Source organism: Mobula birostris, chromosome 16 (assembly GCF_030028105.1).
Source record: "Mobula birostris isolate sMobBir1 chromosome 16, sMobBir1.hap1, whole genome shotgun sequence".
NCBI lineage: Eukaryota > Metazoa > Chordata > Chondrichthyes > Myliobatiformes > Myliobatidae > Mobula > Mobula birostris.
Window position 1 is genome coordinate 55,384,594 of NC_092385.1, and position 24,579 is coordinate 55,409,172.

At 43.2% G+C, this 24,579-nt stretch overlaps 1 protein-coding gene across 1 annotated transcript in view; it reads left to right on the forward strand.

Moving 5' to 3' along the window:
• grip2b (glutamate receptor interacting protein 2b) overlaps positions 1-24,579 on the forward strand; it is a 157,644-nt gene that overhangs the window by 35,993 nt on the left and 97,072 nt on the right. The window contains exons 9-11 of the mRNA XM_072280078.1: positions 4,591-4,760; positions 8,188-8,322; positions 12,442-12,594. Of these exons, the coding sequence (XP_072136179.1) occupies positions 4,591-4,760; positions 8,188-8,322; positions 12,442-12,594 (458 nt within the window). The remainder of the gene's footprint in view (positions 1-4,590; positions 4,761-8,187; positions 8,323-12,441; positions 12,595-24,579) is intronic.

A 24,579-nucleotide genomic window follows, 5' to 3' on the forward strand; every position in this document is an offset into this window, starting at 1 on the left:
TGATGCCACTCTGGGGTTGGAGGAGCAACACCTCATATTCCATCTGGGCAGCCTCCAACTTGATGACGTGAACATCGGTTTCTCTAACTTACAGTAACTTCTCCCCCTTCCCCTTTTCTCTTTTTCCATTCCCCATTCTGGCCTCCCCTTCACCCTTTCTCTTCTCACCCATCACCTCCCTCTGGTGCCCCTCCTCCTTCCCTTTCTCTCATGGTTCACTCTCCTCTCCTATCAGATTCCCTCTTCTTGATCCCCATATATTTTCACCGATCACATTCTACCTCCTCACTTCATTTTCCCCCATTCCCCACCCATCCACCTCCCCCCTCACCTGATCTCACCTATAATCTCCCAGTTTGCAGATCCTTCTCCTCCCCTACAGTCTTATTCTGGCTTCTGCCCCCTTTATTCCCAGTCTTAGCCCAAAATTACTTACTTACTGCCCATTATGCTGCTGATATTTAGGGCAGCATTGAAGATCCTCCATCTGTGATGTGCTCAGGGCTTCCTTTATTGTGGCAGTTGCTTCCTCTCAGTTTTCACTACTGTCAGTCATATAACTCCAGGGGGGAGACTCGGGAATACTATTGCACTCAGATGTACCAGAATCAGATTTATTATCACCAGCATGTGTCGTGAAATTTGCCAATTTAGCAGCAGCAGTTCAGTGCAATGCATAATATAGAAGAATAAATAAATAAATTACAGTATACATATATTCAATAGATTAAAAATTGTGCAAAAACAGAGATAATATGTATTTTAAAAGTGAGGTAGTGTCCAAGGCTTCAATGTCCATTTGGGAATCGGATGGCAGAGGGGAAGAAGCTGTTCCTGAATCACTGAGTGTGTGCCTTCAGGCTTCTGTACCTCCCATCTGATGGTAACAGTGAGAAAAGGGCATGTCCTGGGAGCTGGGGTTCAGTAATAATGGACGCTGCCTTTCTGAAACACTGCTGTTTGAAGATGTCCTGGGTACTTTGTAGGCTTGTACCCAAGATGGAGCGGACCAAATTTACAACCCTCTGCAGCTTCTTTTGGTCCTGTGCAGCAGCCCCTCCCCCCATACCAGACAGTGATGCAGCCTGTCAGAATCTCTCCACAGTACACCTATAGAAGTTTTTGAGTGTTTTGGTTGACATAACAAATCTCTTCAAACTCCTAATGATGTATAGTCGCTGTCTTGCCTTCTTTATAGCTGCATCGATATGTTGGGACCAGGTTAGGTCCTCAGAGGTCTTGACAACCAGGAACTTGAAACTGCTCACTCTCTCCACTTCTGTTCCCTCTATGAGGATTGGTGTGTGTTCCTTCATCTTACCCTTCCTGAAGTCCACAATCAGCTCTTTCGTCTTACTGATGTTGGGTGCCAGGTTGTTGCTGTGGCACCACTCCACTAGTTGGCATATCTCACTCCTGTACACCCTCTCATCTCCACCTGAGATTCTACCAACAATGGTTGTATCTTCAGCAAATTTATAGATGGTACTTGAGCTATGCTGGGCCACGCAGTCATGGGTTCTTCTTCATTGCTGTTTGGGTAACAGTTTTGTTTTACCAGTCAGGATTATTAGCCTTGAGTTGAACCCCTGAACCTGGAGGACTGGTAGACCACTCTTCGTCTGGCCTCTACCCTTTGACTTGTTTGGTATGAGTGACCCTACCAAGAGCCAAAGCATGAAGTCCTGACTCCAGCCAACACAGCTCTCCAGGTCATTGAGGCATACAAGCCTCCAAACCATGACAAGGTTGTGATCCTCTTGGCTCAAAATGTAGCTTGTCTATTCCCTTCCATAGATGCTGCCTGACCTGCTGATTCCCAGGATTTTGTGTGTGTTGTTCCAGCCACATGTTGGTGAATTTGAATTGAAATTATTTAAATCATACATCCATCCCACAACGTGAGGGAGTAAAAATCTGCATTATGACTCCTTTGCAATGTTAAAACATGCAAATTTATAAGTTCAGTGGCTTGTAGAAAAAAGCTGTCCTGTAGCCTTTAGGTCCTGGCTTTAATGCTATAGTACCATTTGCCAGACAGAAGCTGCAGAAACAGTGTACGGTTGGGGTGACTGGTGTCCCAGATGATCTTCTAGGCCTTCTTTTTGCACCTCTGCTGTAAATGTCCTCAATGGAGGGAGTTCACATCCACAGATGCGCTGGGCTGTCCGTACCACTCTCTGCAGTGCCCAGCGATCAAGGTTGGTGCAGTTCCCGTACCAGGCGGTGATACAGCCAGTCAGGATGCTCCCAATGGTGCCCCTGCAGAAGGTCTTGAGGATTTGGGGGCTCATGCCAAACTTCTTCAGTCGCCTGAGGTGGAAGAAAAGCTGTTGTGTTTTTTTGCCACACAGCCGGTGTGTACAGTCCAGGTGAGATCATCGGTGATGTGTATACCGAGGAACTTGAAACTACTCACCTTCTCCACTACAGTCCCTCTGTGATGATCGAGGCGAGCCTATCTCTGTTTCTCCTGTAATCCACAATCAGCTCTTTTGGACATTGAGGGAGAGGTTGTTATCTTGGTACCACTGTGTCAGGGTGTCAACCTCTCCTCTGTAGGCTGTCTCATTACCACTAGAAATAGGGCTGATCAATGTCGTCTCATCTGCGAATTTGATCAGTAGATTGGAGCTGTGTGTGGCAGCACAGTTGGGGGGTGTAAAGAGAGCAGAGGGGGGGACTCAGGACACAACCCTGGGGGGCAGTTGTGTTGAAGGCACCTCTGATGGATAGTGATCATGAGTAGTTGTGAAAGGAAAGCTGGACCATTATGAATGATCCCACACCGTGTTCTCAGGTAGGCTTGCGTGGGAAGGGGCCAGGAGGAGAGATGAAAATGTTATAAAATTACATTTGTATCACATCAGCAAAATAGCAAAACAAGCTTAACCGTTTCTCAGACAGGAAATGATAGCAAGGTACAAAAGGAAAAATTCAGCTATTTTTAAAATTTCAAATGTAAAATTTATTCAAAATAAAAAAATATGTACAGAGAAATAAACAGTCAAAACATTTTACATTCATGGTTAATACATTCAGTAGTGTAGCCTTTTTTTTAACTATAGTGCCATTGCCACTCATGTGGCCCCTCTGTGGTGTTATGCCATTTCAGTGTTTGAGGGGCTTACCAGTCTGACTCCATGGTAGAGGATGGAAGCTAGACTCAGGCCCTTCCCCACTGACCCACAGCATTGGCCACACCAAGCTTCAGTACGTGCTGAGGGATGTAGTTTTGCAGCCTGGGATGTGCCAGTTGGCAGCACTCCATTATGGACATATTGCTGTGCCAGGAGAACGACAAATTTCGGGCAGACCAAAGAGCATTCATCATTAAATCGATGAACATCCAACAGCGCTCTGTTAATCTGGCACAGTCAGCACTTTGAAGGTGCTGGAACTGGCAAATTTTTCAAACTTTTGCTCTTATCTATCTCTCAAAACTAGGTATTACAAGTAGCTTAATGGATTTTTCAGTGAACCTGGTACATTGCAAGGGAGTGTGTGAAATGATGGCACAGTGAGTTTAAAAGGAGCGTGGAGAATGGGGTCCCAGAGATGCGAGATTGTTTGGAACAAGGCCCCAATGAGTTCAAGACATTGTGGGGAACGGGACCTCAGTGAGAGCAAGAGATTGAGGGAAATGGGCCTCAGTGGGTTCAAAAGATTGTGGAAATTGGGCCCTAGTAAGATCAAGAGTTTGTGAGGAACACAGCTGTCTGAGTTCAAGAGTTCATGGGAAATGGGCTCCAATAATTTTAAGAGATTGAGTAAAATGGGGCCCCAATGAGTACAAGAGATTGTGTGTAATGGGCCCCAGTGAATTCAAGAGATTGGGGGGAATGGGGCCCTGTGAGTTCAAGAGATCGTGGGATGTGGTGCCCTGGAGAAATTGAAAGGAGTGTGGGAATCCAGTTACCCAGAGTTTGAAGTGAGACTGAGAAGTAGGACCCCATTGAGTCTGGAAGGAGCACAGGAACAATCCCTCTGAGTTTCAACGGAGTACAGGAAACATCATCCGAGGAACCGGATACTGAACCATCAAATATGGATTACTGTCGTTTTACCGTATTGACACACAAGTGAATGCTTGGTCAAGAAGCAGATTTAAAGGAGGAAAGAGAAGTGCAGAGACATAGAGGCCTGGTTTCAGCATATCAGGCCAGACAGCTGAAGGCAGGAGGGGGGCAGAGATCTCATGAGGTTACAGGACAGGAGGCGAAGAACAGACTGGGACAAAGCCAAGTCCATGAAGGCATTTGAAGGTAAGGGAGATGGAGATCTCCCTCAGATTTGAGTCAGTGGCCACTGAGTAGTACTGACAGAGACCTGAGCTTCTTTAGCTGTTTGTTCTCTGACTCAAGAACAATCCTCGAAGCAGCAAGAACGGGTTATCTGAGACGGTGCAGAATCTTAATGAACTCAACACCTCAGCTTTCAAATTTTGAAATTGCCTGCAATGGAATTTATTTTTAGTTGACAGAACTTCTTTTGCAATCATTTGCATTCATGTAATTATTTTGGACAGATGCAGATCACTAAGATTGTGTCAGCTGTTTCTGTGGCTTCAAATGGCATTTGTTTTGTCAGATGTGGGGCTTTGCACGTCGGTGACTACATCTTGTCGATCGATGGAGTGAGCACAGAGCACTGCACCCTGATGGAGGCCACCCAGCTCCTGACCAACGCCTCCGATAATGTCAAGCTTGAGATCCTCCCTGTGCACCAGAGCCGACTATCCCTGAAGCCAATGGAGCAAGGTTACTCTCTGTTCCCTCCTCATCGGGGATAAGGGGAAAAGATTAGAAAAGTTGATTCACCTGATTATGCACATGCAAGGGGCATCTTATTACTGGAAAGTGAAGACTAAGATCAAGCATACTTACCCAGGGTATAAATACCATGAAAATGAACTTTTTTGCAGCACATTGCAAACACAACATGCATTATATTGACTTAGATTAACATAAATTATGCATAATTTACACAATAGAATAAAAAGCAAACATTAGTGCAAGTTGAGAGAACTACATTCCAAGATAGAATTAGGGCTTTTCGGGTCAATTCAAGAACCAGCGGGGAAAAAGCAATTGATGAACCTGGGGGCTCCAGCACCTCCTACCTGCTGGAGGTAGTGAGAAGACAGCATGGCCTGGATGGTGGAGGTTGTTAATGAGGGGATGTCATCTTCATGAGATGTCACCTTCTGATAGCAGAGAGAGCTGAACCCGTAATGGAACTGGCTGAGGTAGGAGGGGGAGTAAATTCAGGAGTTGACATGCTGGGATGGGTGTCGGCAAAGATCAGGCAAATATGTTCAATGTGGGAAAATGTGTAATAGTCCACTTTGGGAGGATAAATGAAAAGGAATGGTATCTGAATGGAGAGAGAATGCAGAGCTCCGAGACATAGTCTGGGGTCCAGGTGGATAAATCTGGTGCTGCAAGACCTATCAAGATCTCATACAATTTAGTCAGCTAAATTCCAGTGGATACAAATCTAGCCTGCTCAGACTTTTCTCAAAAGATAGTCTGAACATTTCAGTTATTAGTCTGGTAAACCTTCTCTGAACTCCTTATCATCCTTAAATAACATCTCTTATATACATTGTGTGCCAAATGTAGCCACATCAATGCCCTATATAGATGAAACATAACCTCTTCTTTTGATTTCATTTCCCACAGCAGTGAACACAAACATTTTGTCAGATTTCCAAATAACTGCAACTGCTCTTTTCCAAATGATGTACTTGTGTGCTTAGCTCTTTGAGAATGCTCTGCCAAAGCTTCACATTTCCATCTTTGTTAGTCCAACTGGAGACACGAGACTGTAGAGGCTGAAATCTGGAGCAAAAGACAAAGACACTGGAGAACGCAACGAGTCAGGCAGCATCTATGGAAGGAAATAGACAATTGGCAATTTGGATCAAGGATCAACTTTATTCCCCATATACTTTTACATGTATTAGAAATTTGCTGTGGTGTGTTGGACAGAGCATGACATACAACCAAAACAACAATATTCAACAATTATAAAGGAGTATATAAAAATGGAGGTTAAAGGATGGATATGGAATAAAATGTGCATGAATACATAAAACCATCATATCCTTACAATGTAAACTGCATTATAAAAAAGTGTTTTAAAGTGATTACAGTGCAAAGCCATGATGGGGGTAATAGATAGAGGGGATGGGTAGGTACCTAGAATGCTTGATCAGATCACCTGCCTGGGGGAAGAAGGTAGTGTGAATTTTTTGTTTTAATAGCCCTCTAGTGCTTTCAAGAAGGAAACTTTTAGAAAGAACATTTTGCAGGGTGGGTAGTGCCGGCACTGATTTTTCCTGGCCAATTCTTTGTCCTGGATATACACAAGTCCTGCGGTGATGGTAGATTGCAACCAATGACTTTTTCTGCTGACCTGACAGTTTTACTATCATTTTGGTATATTGTAAGGGGATGCTGCATCGAACCAGACAGTAATGACTGATGCGAAGATGCTCCCTATGATGGCAGTGTAGAATTGCACTAGTAGGTTCTGGGGAACATGGAATTTTACAAACAGCCCCAAAAAATGCATCTTCTGCCCATCTTATTTGTTAATGAAGGAGATATGGTTCTCCCAGAACTGAGACCCTTAGTTTCTGAGTGAGAGTTTGTGCATTCAAGTTCCAAATGAGCACAAAAGTTCTGACGGCCAGTCTGAGGTTTACATTTATGGAAGTACAGATCTTCGGATGAAATAAAATGGAGGGTCTGTATGCGCTGTCCTGTGGCTATAAAAATTCTTTAGGAATTAAGAAGTAATGGGAAATATTGTCAACAATTACTTAAAAATATAGAAATTTAGTCATTAACCTACCCCTGTTTATGGATCTTGCTTTGTGCAGATTGCCTGTACATCCCTCAAGGGCCTACACATTCACGTCAGCCAGGCTTTAAAATGCATCATGTCTATCAATTTTATTAGCATCCTCTGATTATTATAGCATGCAGTTATCAGTGCTGTAGCCTCGTAGCTCCAGGGACTCAGATTCAGACCTAACATCTGGTGCTGTCTGTGTGAAATTTGCCTGTCCTTCTTGTGACTGAAAGTGTTTCCTCCGGGTGCTCCAGTTTCCTCCCACAGTCCAATAACCTGAGTGAATTGACCACTGTAAATTTCCCACAGGGTGCAGCGTGGTGAAATCTGATGGGTACATAGGAAGGATAGTTACAGAGAAACTTGTTCTGTAAGCTGACTTGAACTTGATGGGCTGAAATGGCATCTGTCTACGTCATATGGATCAATCATATATGAAGGGGATGTAATGTTAGGAAGGAGCCTTGAAGCCTTGAATCCCTCATGTGGATTGAGGGATTTCGACCTGAAACTTCACGTCCATTTCACTCTATAGATGCTATCTGTCCCACCAACTTACTCCAGCACTATGCACATTTCTCCTGATTCCAGTCTCTCGTGTCTCTATTTCATGTGATGCTCTGGCATTTCCCTCTATGAATAACTTGTATGAGTCTAACCTTTCCCTCCTACACAGCCTTTCATTTTTCTATCTTCAAAATGACTATTTAAGAGTTTCTTAAATTCCCCTAATGTGTCTGACTCTACCACCACCCCTGGCAGGGTATCCATGCACCCATACTCTGTGTAAAAATTTACCAATGACTTCCCCCTCTATGCTTTTTTCCAATTACTTTAAAATTATGCTGCCTTGAATTAGGCATTTCCAGTCTGGGAAAAAAAAGTCTGGATATCCAGTTGACCCATGCTCCCTACCATTTTGTACACCAAAGTCAAATCACCACTCAGCCTCCTTTGGTCCAAAGAGAAAAGCCCTAGCTCACTCAGCCTATTCTCATAAGACATGCTCTCTAAGACAGGCAGCCTCCTGGTAATTCTCCTCTGCACCCTCTTTAAAGCTTCTACACTTCCCATAATGAGGTAACATTTATCTTGTGATAAAGAATGCTAATCCATGTCTTATGCTTGTCTTTCATGACCTGAATGTTTCCTTGAAGAAGAGACCTGAAGTAGCCAATGTTCGCCAAGTACTGAACTTAAAAGAAGAGTGGTCATCTCCCATCCTTAGAATAATGACAGGCTCTTTAAGTGTTGGAGTTGTGTTTCATTAATAATCTTTTTTATCTTCTGTCTCTTTACCCTCAACCTTCGATGGTTGGCGGACAGTTAAAGTTCAGAGGAGTGACCACCACCACTGCTGGGACCCCTGCGTCAACTACTGCCACACCTACCACCCAGGGCATTGCAAGACACCTACATGGAGCGCACCAACCTCTCTGTCCAACTCAGACTACTGCAAATGTACAGTAACATCTTATCTCTGAATCCTAGGTCATTCTTGGAAGGAGTTATTTCCTTACAAGCTAGCTTGTCTATTTTCTCATCCCGTTCCACCCCGCTTGATTTCATAGTATCCAGCACCACTTTCCTTTACCAAAGGTGCCTGCCAGAACCAAGCATTAGGACCTCCTTTCTATATTGTAAAAAATCACGGTGACAAGATATGTTAAGCAACATGATCAAACATAATCTCAGCAGATCAGGCAGCCTCTGTGGAGGAGAATAAACAGTCGACATTTTCGGCCTAGTCCTTTCACAATGACACTATCAGGTGCCTTCTTCTTCAGCTCTTTATCTTTTCCACCTATCACCTCCCAGCTTCTTACTTCATCCTCTGCTTTCACACCCACCCACCTTCCCACTCACTTGGCTTCACCCATCACCTGCCAACTTGTATTCCTTCTCCTCTTCCTTTCCAGTCCTGTAGCAGGATTTTGGCCCGAAATGTTGAACATTTATTCCCCTCCTTAGACGCTGCCTGACTTGCTGAGTTCCTCCAAAATTTATATGTATTGGTGTAGATCTCCACCATCTTCAGAATCACCATCTCTTGTGATTATGCCTTGTCATAGTGTTGGACTCTGTTACTACTGCCTGGCTTGTAGAGAAATTATGGTTATCCCAGAGAGCCCCAAAATCAATTGTAGCCCTTGGGATTTCCCAGATTAAGGTGCTGACATGCAAGATTACATTTAACAGAATTTATGTTAGATCTTAATAAAAGTGCGTTTATAATATTCAGTTGAGTACAAGAATTGGAACACTTGATCCATTCATTGTATCGAACTTAACTTTTAAAACACACAACCACAACCCCTTACTGAGGCAAAGTAGCCCAGTATCTAAATTCCTTATTTCTTCACTCCAAATTCCTCTGTCTGGAAACTATGACATCTCAATTAGAATTCCCAACTAAAACAACTACAAGCAATGTGATGAGACAACTTTACCCAAGGTACTACGTAATTTTTCTCTGAGAAATTGGTCCCAGCAAATTCAAATGACATTGAGAGAATTTTTTTTCACTTACCTCAACTAAACATCCGAAAATACTCTTTTTCGGACAGTAAATTATATATATAAAATTTCTATTGTTCAAAGAAAGAATTGAAATCAGCAGAGTGGGGTTTTGCATTGGTTTGTTATTTACCCATTCACAAGACTCAGGCAATAGTAACAAGTCTAGCAGTTACTTTCTTGACTGCACCCAGAATGCAGTCAAGAATCAGCTATTTTACTGAAACTGCAGGCACATCAAAGGTCAGAGTGGAAATTTTGAACCCTATAGTTTTTTAACAAGAACTGGCAATTTACGATCACTATTACTGAGTTAGTGTTTTATTTAGCTATAAATTCCCTAACTTCTGAAGTGTGATTCAAACTCTTCTTTCTATGATTGACTTTCAAGCCTCTTGGCAGAGTACAAAGCTTAGTAGCACTAGTGAATTCTAAATGGAAAGGATACAACAAGAACATCTGATAGAAATGTTTACTGAATAATTTAGAGAAATGCAGGTTACTGGTTAAATCTGCAAATGTCAAGAAAGAGCTGAGGTACGTGTGTGGAAAGCAGACTCAGGAAACATTATCAAGTCACTTGCAGTGTGCTGTTGTGAGCCGGACTTGAGTAGGTACAAGGCGTTTAGCTGAAAGTCAGGTATATTCCTCCATGAAGGAAGAGCAGAGGAACCAAACCATGGTCTTGGATGGCAAAGGAGATGAAGAAGGTCACTGGGGTTTGCCCATTTAAAACAGATAAGGCTCATGGGGCATTGGTGGCATAGGAGGCAACCAATCAAAAGGGTTGAGCTGCCCTTCCACAGAACCAGGGTTGCAGTTTGCGCAGGGAGGTTTACAAGCTTTAAACTAAACGTAAATTGTGGTATATTTAAAGCAGGGGTTGATAGATTCTTGATTAGTAAGGGCTTCAAATGTTATGGGGAGAAGGCAGGAGAATGGGGGTTTAGAAGGACAATAAATCAGCTGTTATAGAATGGTGGAGCAGACTCGATGTCTTCTGGTTTTGGAAGTGGGCATCTGCATTAAGTAATAAGATACCCTGAAGAGCAGGAGTGTTGGAGACAATTGCAGGACGAAGTGGTGCCATATTGGGTAGGCACAGAGTGAGGTGGGTTGCCACAAGACAGGTTTAAAACACTAATACATAAACATGGTGGATATGGCCAAATAGTTGTATAGAAACATAGGACAGTGGCAAATACAGAAATCTGACTCAAATAGAGTGAGGACTTGGTGACAAAGTGTTCAGGGTCGGAGAAAAGGGAGGTGGATGGCAGTACCGATTATGGAAGGCATAGTAGTTTTGAGAGAGCAAAAGTACTGGGCAAAATGCAATCCATTTGGTTTGAGTTAAGAAACCAAAAGCATTTGATCACACAACTGAGAGCGAGAGGTGAGGTGTTTGACTTACTTATTTTTTCTGCTGATGTAACAAGGAAGGGTGATGAAGGAAATACACTTGCTTAGCACCCTCTCCTTCCCAATCAGGGTCATGTGAAGCCATGGGAGCAGGTGGTGGATGGTCATATGAGCAGCTGGTGTATATCACACATCCTGGTTATGTGACCACTAATGCCAGCCAGACAATCTCTGAGGTGTATTGATAATGGCTGAGGTCACCTGTCTTGTAAAGACACTGCCCGGAAGAAATCAATGGCAAACCGCTTCTGGAGAAAAGATTGTCAAGAACAATCACAGTCACAGGGCCATCATTGTCTATGTCGTACCACATGGCACATAATGATGATGATGACAGTTGCCTTTGAAACTAGAGGACAGTATACACTGGGCATAGCGCGAGGGTTAGCGTGACTTCACAGTTTTGTTCTTAATAACATTGATAATGGAATTCTGAGCAAATTCAGGGTCAGGCATATTGTGTGCAAGCCACCAATCAATTTCAACAGGATATCAATAGACCGACACAATGGGCAGACAGATATCAGCTGGATTTCAGAAGAATGAGAGGAGATCTCATAGAAACATATAAAATTAGGTAAGATAGAGGCAGAAAAGTTGTTTCCACTGGTAGGTGAGACTAGAACTAGAGGACATAGCTTCAAGTTTCGGGGAAGTAAATTTAGGATGGAAATGAAGAGGAACTGCTTTTCCCAGAGAGTGATGAATCTGTGGAATTCTCTGCCCAATGAACCTGTGGAATTCTCTTCCCAATGAAGCAGTGGAAGCCACCTCAATAAATAGATTTAAGATAAAGTTGGATAGACTTTAGCATAGTAGGGGAATTAGAGTTATGGAGAAAAGGCAGGTAGGTGGAGATGAGTCCATGGCCAGATCAGACATGATCTTATTGAATGGCAGAGCAGGCTTGATGGGCCAGATGGTCTATTCCTGCTCTTATTTCTTATGTTCTTATGTTTAGCATAGAGAACTGTGAGGTCAGTTATTGAATACAAAAGTAAGGAGCTAAAGTGTTTCATTCTTATCACTACACCTTAGTAAAGGTGTGAAGGTTTTTGATAGTGTGCAGAGAAGATTGGTTATGAGAGTTATTGCAGGGAAGAGGGATGTTAGATACAAGGAAGCATCAGAAAAATGAGGTTTTTCTCTTTATAACAAAGGAAATTGAAAGATGTGCAAAGGTTTAGGCGAGATTGATGAAGTTAAGCTGTTCCCATTTGCTGTTGGTACAAGGGGCAGGAGGCATGTATTTAATGTTTTGGACAGGGGATACGGCAGAGATTAAAGGAGAAACTATATAAGGTACTAAGTGGGAATGACTGGGAACTTGAGTCTGGTCAAATAAAGGTGATCTGTGATTTCAAAGTAAATTGGAGGGAAATAAACAGAATAGACTGACTGGATTACTCTGCTGGAAGACAGCAGTGACTCAAAGAGAAAATGCCTCTTTCTTGGGCATAATGGTACTCTGCCCTGCACCCTAGCTGTCTGTGACCAACTCCTGTAGCTTCCACCACAATCAGACCTATTCAACCCTATGTCACTGTGCAATGTGTTTAATAATGTTTTACCATCAGTAGAGATGTGCTTCATTACTCCGGAGCTAATCCATACCCTCCTCCTGCTCTTTCTCTGCCATAGCACTGGTCCCAGTCAGCTCCTCTCCACCCTCTTCTGGCACTTCAGGCTTCAGCTCCCAGAACACGAGCACCCTGTCACGGACGGCCCATCCAATGAGCCCACGGGCAACCATGATGCGCAGGAGGGTGAAGAGGAAAGAATACAAGAGTTCATGTGAGTCCCTTGATTGTTGTCAGTCATGATTAATTGGTTGTTTGTTACACATGATGATAGATGTTGGCATTTCTTCGGATGGTGTGAACTGCACAAAGAAACCTGTGCAGGAGGTTTTTGAAGTGGAAAACCCATTGCACTGGGGTAGTTCCACTCTCTTGACCTTGGAAGTCCGGGTCCAATGGTATGAGTAGACATGGTATCTGGGTCTTCTTTGGTTGTGGTAGATGACTATGGCTTCTTCTGTGCCTTGCCATGCCCTTCGCTCTCCACAAAGCATTGTAGAGCCACCTTCCTGGCCATTCAATTTCATCCACCCAGTCCGCCAGAGCTGACTTCACATGCTCTATCTCACTAGGGTATGAGGCTGCCAGCTGCCCTCTGCTGGTTTAGCCCTCCTGTACACCAGGGTGTGTGGTTGCTGTCGCTACTTGGAGCTGCAGATGAGAGCTGAGTGTTCGGTGGGAACAAGGGTAAATGAGAATGGACATGACAAGCCCTTCACCAGAGGTGCCACGTCTCCCTGGACACCCATGCCAATCATAACATGGTATTTAAAAGCAAAACAAATCCATTGAAGGAGAATGTTTACTCTTAAATTACACCAGGGAGTCATTTATAAAGTTAGGGCAGATTTCCTGTAATTGGTTAGTGCAAACAACATTTGGTCACGAGTGCTTTCAGAGAAATTCAGATTGTCTTTCTACAAATACCATCTGAGATACTGGTCCAGAACTTTATGTTTTTATCAGAGATTTGTTTTTTCGTTTTTAACTGTCTCTGAAGTCACCTAACCATTGATGTACCATTAGATTATGTGGTACAAAATGTGAAACTGACAAAATGATCGATAATGGCAAGCAAAGGTTTATTACCGGTCACTGCAAGCTCTTCCTACAAAGTGGCAATGCTAGCAAACTTACCATATTTATCGCTGTATCCCAGGAGGGTTAGATGATGAAAAAAAAGAGAAGAAGCATTTTGAGAAAGATGAAGAAGATTCTTCCCACATCCACTCAGGTAGAGCCATTAAGTGAGATTAGTTTATTGACATAGACACCAGGGTGCAATGTCTACGTGAAGCTCACAGGGTGAATAGTAACAGTAATAAATACAGTGATGAGCGAAAACCGGCAGCATGGTGCAAAGAAAGTAGTACAATCTGCAAAAAGAAATGCATTATTGACAGTAACTGAATAACAGAGGTTGGGTTAAGGGTACAAGAATATACGAGAATGGGGGTGGCACAATAGCGTAGTAATTAGCGCATCGCTTTACAGTGATCACCAACTGGGATTTGAATCCCGCCATTCTCTCCATTTTCCTTCCACATTCCGAGGTCCTATGGTTAACTTTAGTGAGTTGTAGGCATGTTGCCACTGTAAGCACGTGCCATTTGCATTGGCTCAGTACAATCTGTGTTGCTAATTTCATGCAAACAACATATATTTCTATGTACATGTGATATTATCTTGGCAAATATAATGATTATCTTAATCTTTATGTGGCAGCAAAAGTGGGAAGGGAGTGTAAAAGAGGTGACTGGTTCTGAAACCTAATCATGGTGCCGAAGTTGCTGTTCTTAAGTCTGGACATCCGTGCTGTGCCCTTTGGTAACAAAGAACGCACCAACCAAGTACACATTTACACGGATCCTACACTAATTGCACTTCATTCTCTCCCCTCATCCCTGACAATTTCCCCCACTACACCGTAGAGGCAAATTACAGGGACCAATCAACCTCACAACCTGCACGTCTTTGCGGGGTAACAATTGATCATAATGAACACATTGCTAACAGCAAGTCTCGTTTAAGGTAATTGGGTCAGGGACATCTCAGATTAGGTCCACAGCATTCTTCAGGGGGCATGGAAGCAGCCAGAAGCTATGGTACATGCTCGTACCAACAACTCGGGCAGGAAAAGGGGTGAGTTTCTGAAGAGGTAATACAGGGAGCTCAGTAGGAAGCTGGAAAGAAGGACTTTGAAGGGTAGTAATCCAAGCACCAGTGGGAATAAGAAAAGGATGATCTGGCTGATGAATATGTGGCTGACAAATCTGTGCTGGGGACAGGGTTTCAGATCTTTGGATCATTGGGATCTCTTCTGGGGAAGGTGGGACCTGTACAAAATTTATTGAGGAGGACAAATATCCTTGTAGGTAGGTTTTATAAAACTGTTGGGGAGGGTTTAAGCTATATGGCAGGTGGATGGGAACCAGAGTGATAGGTCAGAGGATGGGGCAGTTGCTGTAAAGATAGATGTAGTGTGTAGAGAGACTGTGAGGTAGAATCGGGGGGTGTAAAGGGCATAATTTCAGTCAGCTGGACAGGTTGAAATGTGTCTATTTTAATGTGAGGAGTATCAGGAACAGGAGTGATGAACTTAGAACATGGAACTATGAGGCGGGAGTCATTGTGGGGATATGGTTTTTATATGTTTGGGGTTTATATGTTTCAAAAGTGACAGGGAGGGAGGTAAAGTGGTGGGGAAGTGGCAATGCTGATCAGGGATGGCATCACAGCTGCAGAAAGAGAGGATGTCATGGAGGGATTGTGTTGTGAGTTAGTATCGGTGGAAGTCAGAAACAGAAAGAGAGCAATCACTCTATTGGGAGTATTCCATAGCCCCCTGACCCCCCCCAATAGCAACAGACACTATGAGGTGCAGATCGGGAGGCAGATTTTGGAAAGATGCAAAAATAGCAGGGTTAGTGTCATGGGTGACTTCAACTCTCTACTGTTGACTGGAACTTCCTTACTGCAAAGTGCTTAGATGAGGTGGAATTTGTATGGTGTTTCCAGGAAGAATTCTTGGATAAAATATTTAGTCAGGGCTACTGGAAGAGAGGCCATAATGGATCTGGTACGAGACAATGGACCTGGTCAGGTGACAGACCTCTCAATGGGTGAGCATTTTAGAGACAGTGACCACAACCCTCTGACCTTTACTGTAGCCTTGGACAGAGATAGGAGCAGACAGTATGGAAACTATTTACCTACTTAATTGTGGGGGGGGGGGTGAATTTTGATGCTATTAGGCAGAAAGTGGAGATCATAAATTGGGAACAGATGTATTCAGGGAAATTCATAATGGAAATGGAGATGTTGTTTACAGAGCACTTGCATGGTTTCTGAATAGGTTTGTCTCCCTGAGGCGGGGAAAGGATGGTAGGATGAAGGAACCATGGTTGACAAGAACCTTCAGTCAAGAAGAAGAAAGAAGCTTACTTAGGTTAAGGAAGTGAGGATCAGACAGAGCTCTTGAGTGTTACAGGATAGCCAGGAAGGAGCTTAAGAATGGACATAGCAGAGCTAGAAGGGTCCATAAGAAAGCCTCGTTGAATAGGATTAAGGAAAACCCCAAGGCTTCAGGGATAAAAGAAGAAATATATTCCCGGAGTCGGAGGAGGTAGTGGAGGTTTCTTAGTGAATACTTCGCTTCAATATTTACCATTGAGAAGATCCTTGAAGAATGTGAGGTCAACGTAGAACAGGCTAAAAAATGAACTAGTACCCAAACATGTTGACATTAAGAAAGATGTGCTGGAACATTTGTAAAACTATAGGAATGGTAATAAAATCACAAGACCATAAGATAGAGGAGCAGAATTAGGCCACTTGGCCCAGCGAGTCTGTTCTGCCATTTGGCTGATACATTTTCCCTCTCAGTTTCAATCTCAAGCCTTCTCCCAGTATCCCTTCCTCCCTTGACTAATCAAGAATCTATCAACCTCTGCCTTAAATATACCCAATGACTTGGCCTTCACAGCACCTGTGGCAATGAATTCCACAGATTCACTACTCTCTGTCTAAAGAAATTCCTTCTCTTCTAAAAGAACTCCCCTCCATTTTGAGGCTATGTCCTCTGTCCTTAGACTCCCCTACCATAGGAAACATCTTCTTCACATGTTCTCTATCAAGGCCTTTCAACATTTGGTAAGTTTCAATGAGGTCACCCTTCATTCTTCAGGATTCCAGTGAGTAGAGGCCCAGAGCTATCAAACGCTTCTCATGTGACAAGCCTTTCAATACCGGAATCATCTTTGTGAACCTCCTTTGTACCCTCTCCAATGTCAGATCATCCTTTCTTGGATAAGGTGCCCAAAATTGCTCACAATACTCCTAGTGAGGCCCCACCAGTGCCTTTTAAAGCCTCAAATTTACATCCTTACTTTTATATTCTAGTTCTCTTGAAATGAATGCTAACCTCACATTTGGCTTACTCGCTGCCAACTCAACCTGCAAATTAACCTTTAGGGAGTTCTGCATGAGCACTCCCAGGACACTTTGCATCTCAGAGTTTTGGATTTATTCTCTATTTAGAAAATACTCTATGCTTTTATTTCTTCTCCCAAAGTACATGACCATAAGCTTCCTGTATTCCATCTGCCACTACTTTGCCCATTCTCCTAATCTAAGTCCTTCTGTAGCCTCTTTACTTCCTCAAAACTACCTGCCCCTCCCCTTGTCTTCATATCCCTGCAAACTGGCCACAAAACCATCTATTCCATCATCCAAATCACTGACATACAATGTGAAAGGAAGCCATCCCAACACAGATGCCTGTTGAACACTACTAGTCACTGGCAGACAACCAGAAAGGGCTCCCTTTATTCCCACTCTCTGCCTCCTGCCAATCGGCCATTGCTCTATCCATACTAGTGTCTTTCCTCTAATACCAATGGATTCTTACCTTGCTAAGCAGCTTTATGTGTGGCATCTTGTCAAAGGCCTTCTGAAATTCCAAATACACAACATCCACCAATTCTTATTTGCTGAACCTGCTTGTTATTTCTTCAAAGAATTCCAACATATTTGTCAGGCAAGATTTTCTCTTGAACAAACCATGCTGACTGCGGCCTATTTTTATCATCTGCCTCCAAGTACCTTGAAACCACATTCTTAACAATTGACTCCAACCACTGAGGTCAGGCTAACTGGCCTATAATTTCCTTTCTTCTGCCTCTCTCCCTTCTTGAAGAGTGGAATGACATTTGCAGTTTTCCATTCTTCTGGAACCATGCCAGAATCAATTAATTCTCGAAAAGTCATACTAATGCCTCTACAATTTCTTTAGCCACTTCTTTCAGAACCCTGGGTGTAATCCATCTGGTCCAGGTGACTCACCTGTCTTCAGACCTTTCAGTTTCGCAGGAACCTTCTCCCTAGTAATGGCAACTTCCCACTCTTCTGCCTCCTGACACTCCTGAACTTCCTTACACCTAGTGTCTCCCTCAGTGAAGACTGATGCAAAGTATTTATTCAGTTCATCTGCCATCTCCTTGTCCCCCATTACTACCTCTCCAGCATCATTTTCCAGTGGTCTGATATCTACTCCAACCTCTCTTTTACACTTTATGTATCAAAAAGAAACTCTTGGTATCCTCTTTAATATTATTAACTAGCTTACCTTGATATTCCATCTTTTCCTTCTTTAAGACTTTTTGGTTGCCTTCTGTTGGTTTTTAAAAGGTTCCCAACCCTCTAACTTCCCAGTAATTTTTGCTCTATTATTTGCCCTCTCTTTGGCTTTCACATCTCGTCAGTCACAATTGTGTGATCCTGCCTTCAGAATACCTCTTCCGCTTTGTGATGTACATATCCTGCCCCTTCCAAATTACTTGCAGAAATTCCAGCCAGTTCTACTGTCATCCCTGTTGGTGTTCTTTTCCCACCAATTTTAACCAGCTCCTCTCTCATGCCTCTGTAGTTCCCTTTACTCCAATGGAACGCTGATACATCTGACTTTAGTTGCTCCCTTTCAAATTGCGGGGTGAATTCTATCATATTAAGATCACTTGCCCCAAAGGGTTCCTTTACGTTAAGTTCCCTAATTGCGCAGCATTCAACCTGTAGTGGGTTCAACCACAAGTTGCTCTAAAAAGTCATCTTTTAGACTTTCCACAAATTCCCCCACTGTTTTCCCCAATTTATCTGCATATTGAAATTCCCCTGTGCCTTTTGCCATACATTTTATATCTCGCACAGCTTTACTACTGTTTGGGCTCTGTATATAAATCCCATCAAGGTCTTTTCACGCTTGGAGTTCCTTACCTTTACCCACAATGACTTAACACCTTCCAATCCTATATCACCTCTTTCTAATAATTTGACTTAATTTTTACCAACAGAACCACACCACCCCCTCTGCCTTCCTGCCTGTCCTTTTGATACAATGTGTATCCTTGGACATTAAGCTCCCAGTGATAATCTTTCAGCCACGATTCAGTGATGCCTGCGACGTCATACATGCCAATCTGCAACTGTGCTACAAATTTATCCGCCTTATTCGGTATACCAAGTAAATTCAAATATGGCTAGGACATTTCCCAGATTACTACAGAAAGCAACAGAAAAGATTGCTGCACCTTTAGTGTTGATGTTTGCATCCTCGCTAGCTAAAGGAGTAGTACCAGATGACTGGAGTGTGGTAAATGCTATTCCTTTGACAAAACTTGGAGTAATCTGTTCCATTCTAGATGCCTCATTATGGGAAGAATGTGGAAGTTTTAGTGAGGGTGCAGTGGAAATTTACCAGGATGCTTCCTGGAATAGAGAGCATGTCCTATGAGGACAGGTTGAGCAAACTATGGCTTTTCAAAGTTCAAAGTACATTTTCCCTGGGTGAGAAGGAGGATGAAAGGTAACTTGAAAGAGGTGTATCAGATGATAGGCAGAGAATGCGTGGACAGTTGAAGACTTTTTTCAGGGTGGAAATGACTAATATGAGATGCATAACTTTAAGTGCTTGAAGGAAAGCATAGGGGGGATGTCAGGGGTAGGTCAAGTCAAGTCAAGTTTATTGACATTTAACTATATACATGTATATAACATATATAACCATATAACCATGTTGGCGCGTGGCCAAGTGGTTAAGGCATTCGTCTAGTGATCTGAAGGTCGCTAGTTCGAGCCTTGGCTGAGGCAATATGTTGTGTCCTTGAGCAAGACACTTAACCACACATTGCTCTGCGACGACACTGGTGCCAAGCTGTATCGGCCCTAATGCCCTTCCCTTGGACAACGTGGGTGGCGTGGAGAGGGGAGACTTGAAGCATGGGCAACTGCTGGTCTTCCATACAACCTTGCCTAGGCCTGTGCCCTGGAAACCTTCCAAGGCGCAAATCCATGGTCTCATGAGACTAACAGATGCCTATAAAATGCATATAGAAACAAGCTGTTTCTTCATACCAGGGTGCAAAGCACAACAGCATATATTACACACATAACCCATGATAACTTATGAAGATAAATATAAAATTTACAGATGAATCACGCATAAATAACAAACCAAAATGCATTAATTTTAAATATTGGAGTTCTTCATCCTGATTGATCTTGTTTTTATGCATCGTGGTCTTCTGCCTGATGGTAGAAAGTCAAAGAGGATGCTGGACGGATGGGTGGAATCCTTAATAATACTAAGTGCCCTGCGTACACAGTGCTCCTGATAAATGTCCCTGATGGATGGTAAGGAGACCTCCATGATCCTCTCAGCTGCTCTCACAGGCCTTTGAAGGGACTTCTGGTCTGATGCTCGACTGCTCCTATACCAGATGGAGATGCAACTTGTCAGGGTGGCTCTCAATGGTGCTCCTGTAAAATGCAGTTAAAATGGGAAAATGGGAGCCTTGCTTGCCTCAGTCTTCTTAGGATGTGGAGGCACTGCTGTGCCTTCTTGTTCAGGGAGGTGATATTAAGGGACCAGGTGAGGTCACCCATGATGTGAACTCCCAGGAGTTTGATGCACTTTACTCTCTCTATGGAGGAGCCATATATGTACAAAGGGGCAGATACCTGCCAGGGGTGGTGGTAGAGGCAGAAACATTAGGGACATTTAGAAAACTCTCGGATAGGCACATGGATGAAAGAAAAATGAAGGGCTATGTGGTAGGGAAGGGTTAGATGGATTTTGGAGTAAGTTAAATGATTGGCACAACATCGTGCCAGCACGCACGTCTTTGGCACGGACTTGGGGAAATTGTGCAGTGACAGGGAGAACATGCACCCTCCAGGCAGAATTCAGGAGCAGGGTCATTAGACATAGGAATCCCTTCCCCTCCTCCAAAAATGTTCCAGAGCATGTGTGCATTTCCTTCTGCATCTGTCCAGCAGCCCTGCTAATGTAACACAAGCAGCAGGGCCACATGATGAGAGGTGACTTGATAGAGTTGTACATGATGATAAGAGGCACAGACTGAGTGGGCAGCCAGAGACTTTTTTCCCAGGGCGGAAGTGGCTAATGCCAGGGGGCATAATTTTAAGGTGATTGGAGGGAAGTATAGGGAGGATGTCAGAGGTAAGTTTTTAACACTGAGAATGGTAGGTGTGTGGAACACCTTGCCGGGGGTAATGGTCGAGGCAGATACTTTAGGGACATTTCAGAAACTTGTAGATAGGCAGATGAATGATGAAAAAAATGGAGGGCTATGCAGGAAAGGTTTAGATTGATTTTGGAGTAGGTTTAAAGGTAGGCACAGCATTTTAGGCCGCAAGATCTCTACTGTGCTGTAGAGTTCAATGTTGGATGTTGTGGTCCTAACCCTAATTGATCTCACTCGGAGATAGAACAGTGGGTTTTCCTGCCTCTCTGATCTCCAGGTGGTCTCAGAAATGCTGCACATATTGCAGAAATTAGTAAAAGAAGCAGAGTATCCACAGGTAGAGTCAGGGTGTTGAGCTTTCTTGTGAGCAATCAAATCAGCTCCCAAAGCAGGGGAGCCTCAGCTGTCACTCCAAACACTGATAAATAATACCACTCCACGTGTGTCCTATGCAGCCAGCATTATAATGCAGTGATATGTACTGCATTATAGAAGCGTGTAGATACTTGGAATTGCCACATGTCCCAAAATACAAAGAAATGCTTATATTTTGCATGACACATAGACAGATCATGCCATAGATAAGGACATAGAGGTACTAAACAAAAAACAAACTACAAAATATAGCGTTAACATTCCCAGACAAAGAGCAGTGCAGGTAGACAAATAAAGTGCAAGGCTCACGTTGAGATCAAGAGTTCCTCTTTTAGCATATGGAGGTCTATTCAGGAGACTGATAACAGCAGGACAGAAGCTGTTACTGAGGTTGGAGGTTCATACCTTCCCCCCAGTGTGGAGAGGGGAGAAGAGAGAATCAGTGCAATGGGAGGGGTCTGTTGATCTGCCGAGCATTCTGGGCATACTCTGTTGGCACCACAATGTATGGTAACACTTGCAGGCTGCCCCCTGCACATACCTAGGTTGCGTTGGTTGTTAACGCAAACACTGCATTTCACTCTATGTTGCGATGTACATGCAACAAATATATCTGAATCTGAATGAATTGCACTGAATAACAACTTTCCAGGGACTAATGTCAAAAGACCATGAAAGTCAGTTGCACAGTTTCAAAAGCAGCAACATCCATGCTTTTATCCATGATGTAATGGCTGTGGGAAATTAAGTTATTACTTGGGCATGAAAGTTATTGAAGTTGCTGTTGTATTCCCCTGATGCCAGAGAGTAGAAGAATAGTTCCCAAGTTCATCTCAAAGGCAAAGCACACAAAATGCTGGAGGAACTCAGCACGTCAGGCTGCACCTATGGAAATGAATAAGTCTCTCTGTCCAATAGCAGCAGTCCGACAGCCCCCATGGCCTGAGAATAGTTTTCCTGCCCCTTTTGGAGGACAATGGTGCCTTACAAAATATTTTACTCAATGTGCAATTTGCTGTTTATCACAATCAGCATTTAGATGCAGTGAAAATTCCTTAGTTAACTAGTTTTTTGAGCTGTGAAATCTGCTTTCATAGTGCAGGATTTAACCTGGAAATTTCATCATTGTTCATGAGATGAACCCTGAAGCACGGCTGCCACATGGCTACAGCCTTCGGCTCTGACATTATAATTGTGTGAAATTAGGTTACAACTTGTATGTGAAAAATCTTAAAACCTCAGTTCGGCTCCAGCTGTTACCAGAGAGAAGAAGGACACTTCCATGAATGTCTTGAAAGCAACATTACCACTATCTCACGCACTCAAGCCAAACCCTCTAGTGCAAGACTGAAGGAATACTGCACGGTCAGAGATGACATCCGTTGATTAAATCTCCTGTCTATTCTTTAAAGTGGGCGCAAACATTTCCACAGCACTATTTTAAGGAACAACTGCTTGCCCATGGACCTGGCCTGTATTTACTGTTGGCCATTTATTATCTTGGTGTTTAGGATCTGGGTGTGCCCATAGTACTTGCCACATCTTCCACTTTGCCATTTTGCTTTTGAAGTAATTCTGAAAGTGCTTTGGGTCACCCTGATTTGATGCAACATGTTATCTAAATGTAGGTAGTTAGTTGGTGATTCCAAATTCTCCCTTACCCTAAATAAAAGACAAAAGAATCAAAGGGTGGTTGGTGGGCATGTGAGAGAGAGAGAAAATGTGTTACAGATATATAGGGAAGTAAGGAGTAAGGTATAGGGCAAATGGAATTACTTAGCAGGGACTCAATGGCCCTTCTTTCGAGTTCTACAGCGCAGAAGCAGGCCTTTCAGCCCATCTAGGTGATGCCAACCTATTATTCTGCTTAGTCCCATTGACCCACACCTGGACCATAGCCCTCCACACCTGTCCCATCCATATACCTATCCAAATTTCTCTTAAATTTTGAAATCAAAGCCATGTCCACCCGTTGCACTGACAGCTCATTTCAGACTGTCACCACCCTCTGAGTAAATAAGTTCTCCCTTAAACATTTCACCTTTCACCCTTAACCTATGACCTCCAGTTCTAGTCTCACCCGACCTCGGTGGGAAAAGTCTGTTTGGATTTGCCCTGTCTATGCCTCTCATCATTTTACCTCTATCAAATCTCTACTCAATCTCCTCTGCTCCGACACTTTTTCACTTAATAATTTGGATTTGTTCTGTAGCTGTATTTATCATAGCAACAAAGTGAATGAACTTCAGGAAAGTGCTTTGTTAAGCAAAAATTATAAATTAAAAGATATAGAGCAAAGAAGTGCTGACTGTCTGAAACTACACCTGTCTTGTGGACCCATACAGCAGCCCATTTACACAAGGTAAGAGCCCAATTTAGGTAACCAGCTGGTTAAATTGTTTTGGCAGTGTTGGCCGAGAGGGGGATGTTGCTAGAACATTAGGGGTGCTCCCCATTTCCCAATGTACACCCACTTTAACAGTTTAGTCTAACAAACTCAGCCAAAAAAGGCACCTCTAACAGTCAGCAAATCATTGCTAGGTTTAGGCTTTGCCATTTCCAAAATCAGAGTTGGGCCAGCCATGCTTCAGAGCAGTTTGCCAATTCCTTCACACTGGTGAACATCAGCAGTATTTTCACTTTGTTGAACTGTCTGGTGGTAAAGCTAAGGAAAAGGAGGAGGATATTTGGCCCATCAGAACCATGCTAGCTCTCAGCAGAAAAATCCCATTGGTTTCAGTCCCCTTCCCCTTGTTTTCCTGTACACTGCAACACTTTCTTCCTCATTCCTGCTCATCAATTTGCCTTTGGTTGACTTTGCCATTAACCTGCATTAAGGGATAATGTACGGTGGCCAGTTAATCTCCCAAACTGACATGTGGGAGGAAGCTAAAGTCCCAGATAGAAATCAAGCCATGTCGTGTAAGCCATGCTCTCTTCTCTCTACTTCCATCAGGCAGGAGGTACAGTAGCTTTAGGTCCCACTCCACCAGGTTCAGGAACAGTTATACCCTACAGCCAACAGGCTCCTGAACTGGCATGGATAACTTCACTAACCTCAACACTGAACTGGTTCCACAACCTTCAGAGTCATTTTCAAAGACTCTACAACTCACACTCTCAGCATCATTTACTGTTTTATTATTTACACAGTTTGTCTTCTGTTGCACGCTGGTTGTTCGTCAGTCTTTGTTTATGTAAAGTTATTCATAAATTCTATTGTATCTCTTTATCCTTCTGTAAATGCCTGTAAGAAAATGTATCTGAAGGTAGTATATGGCGAC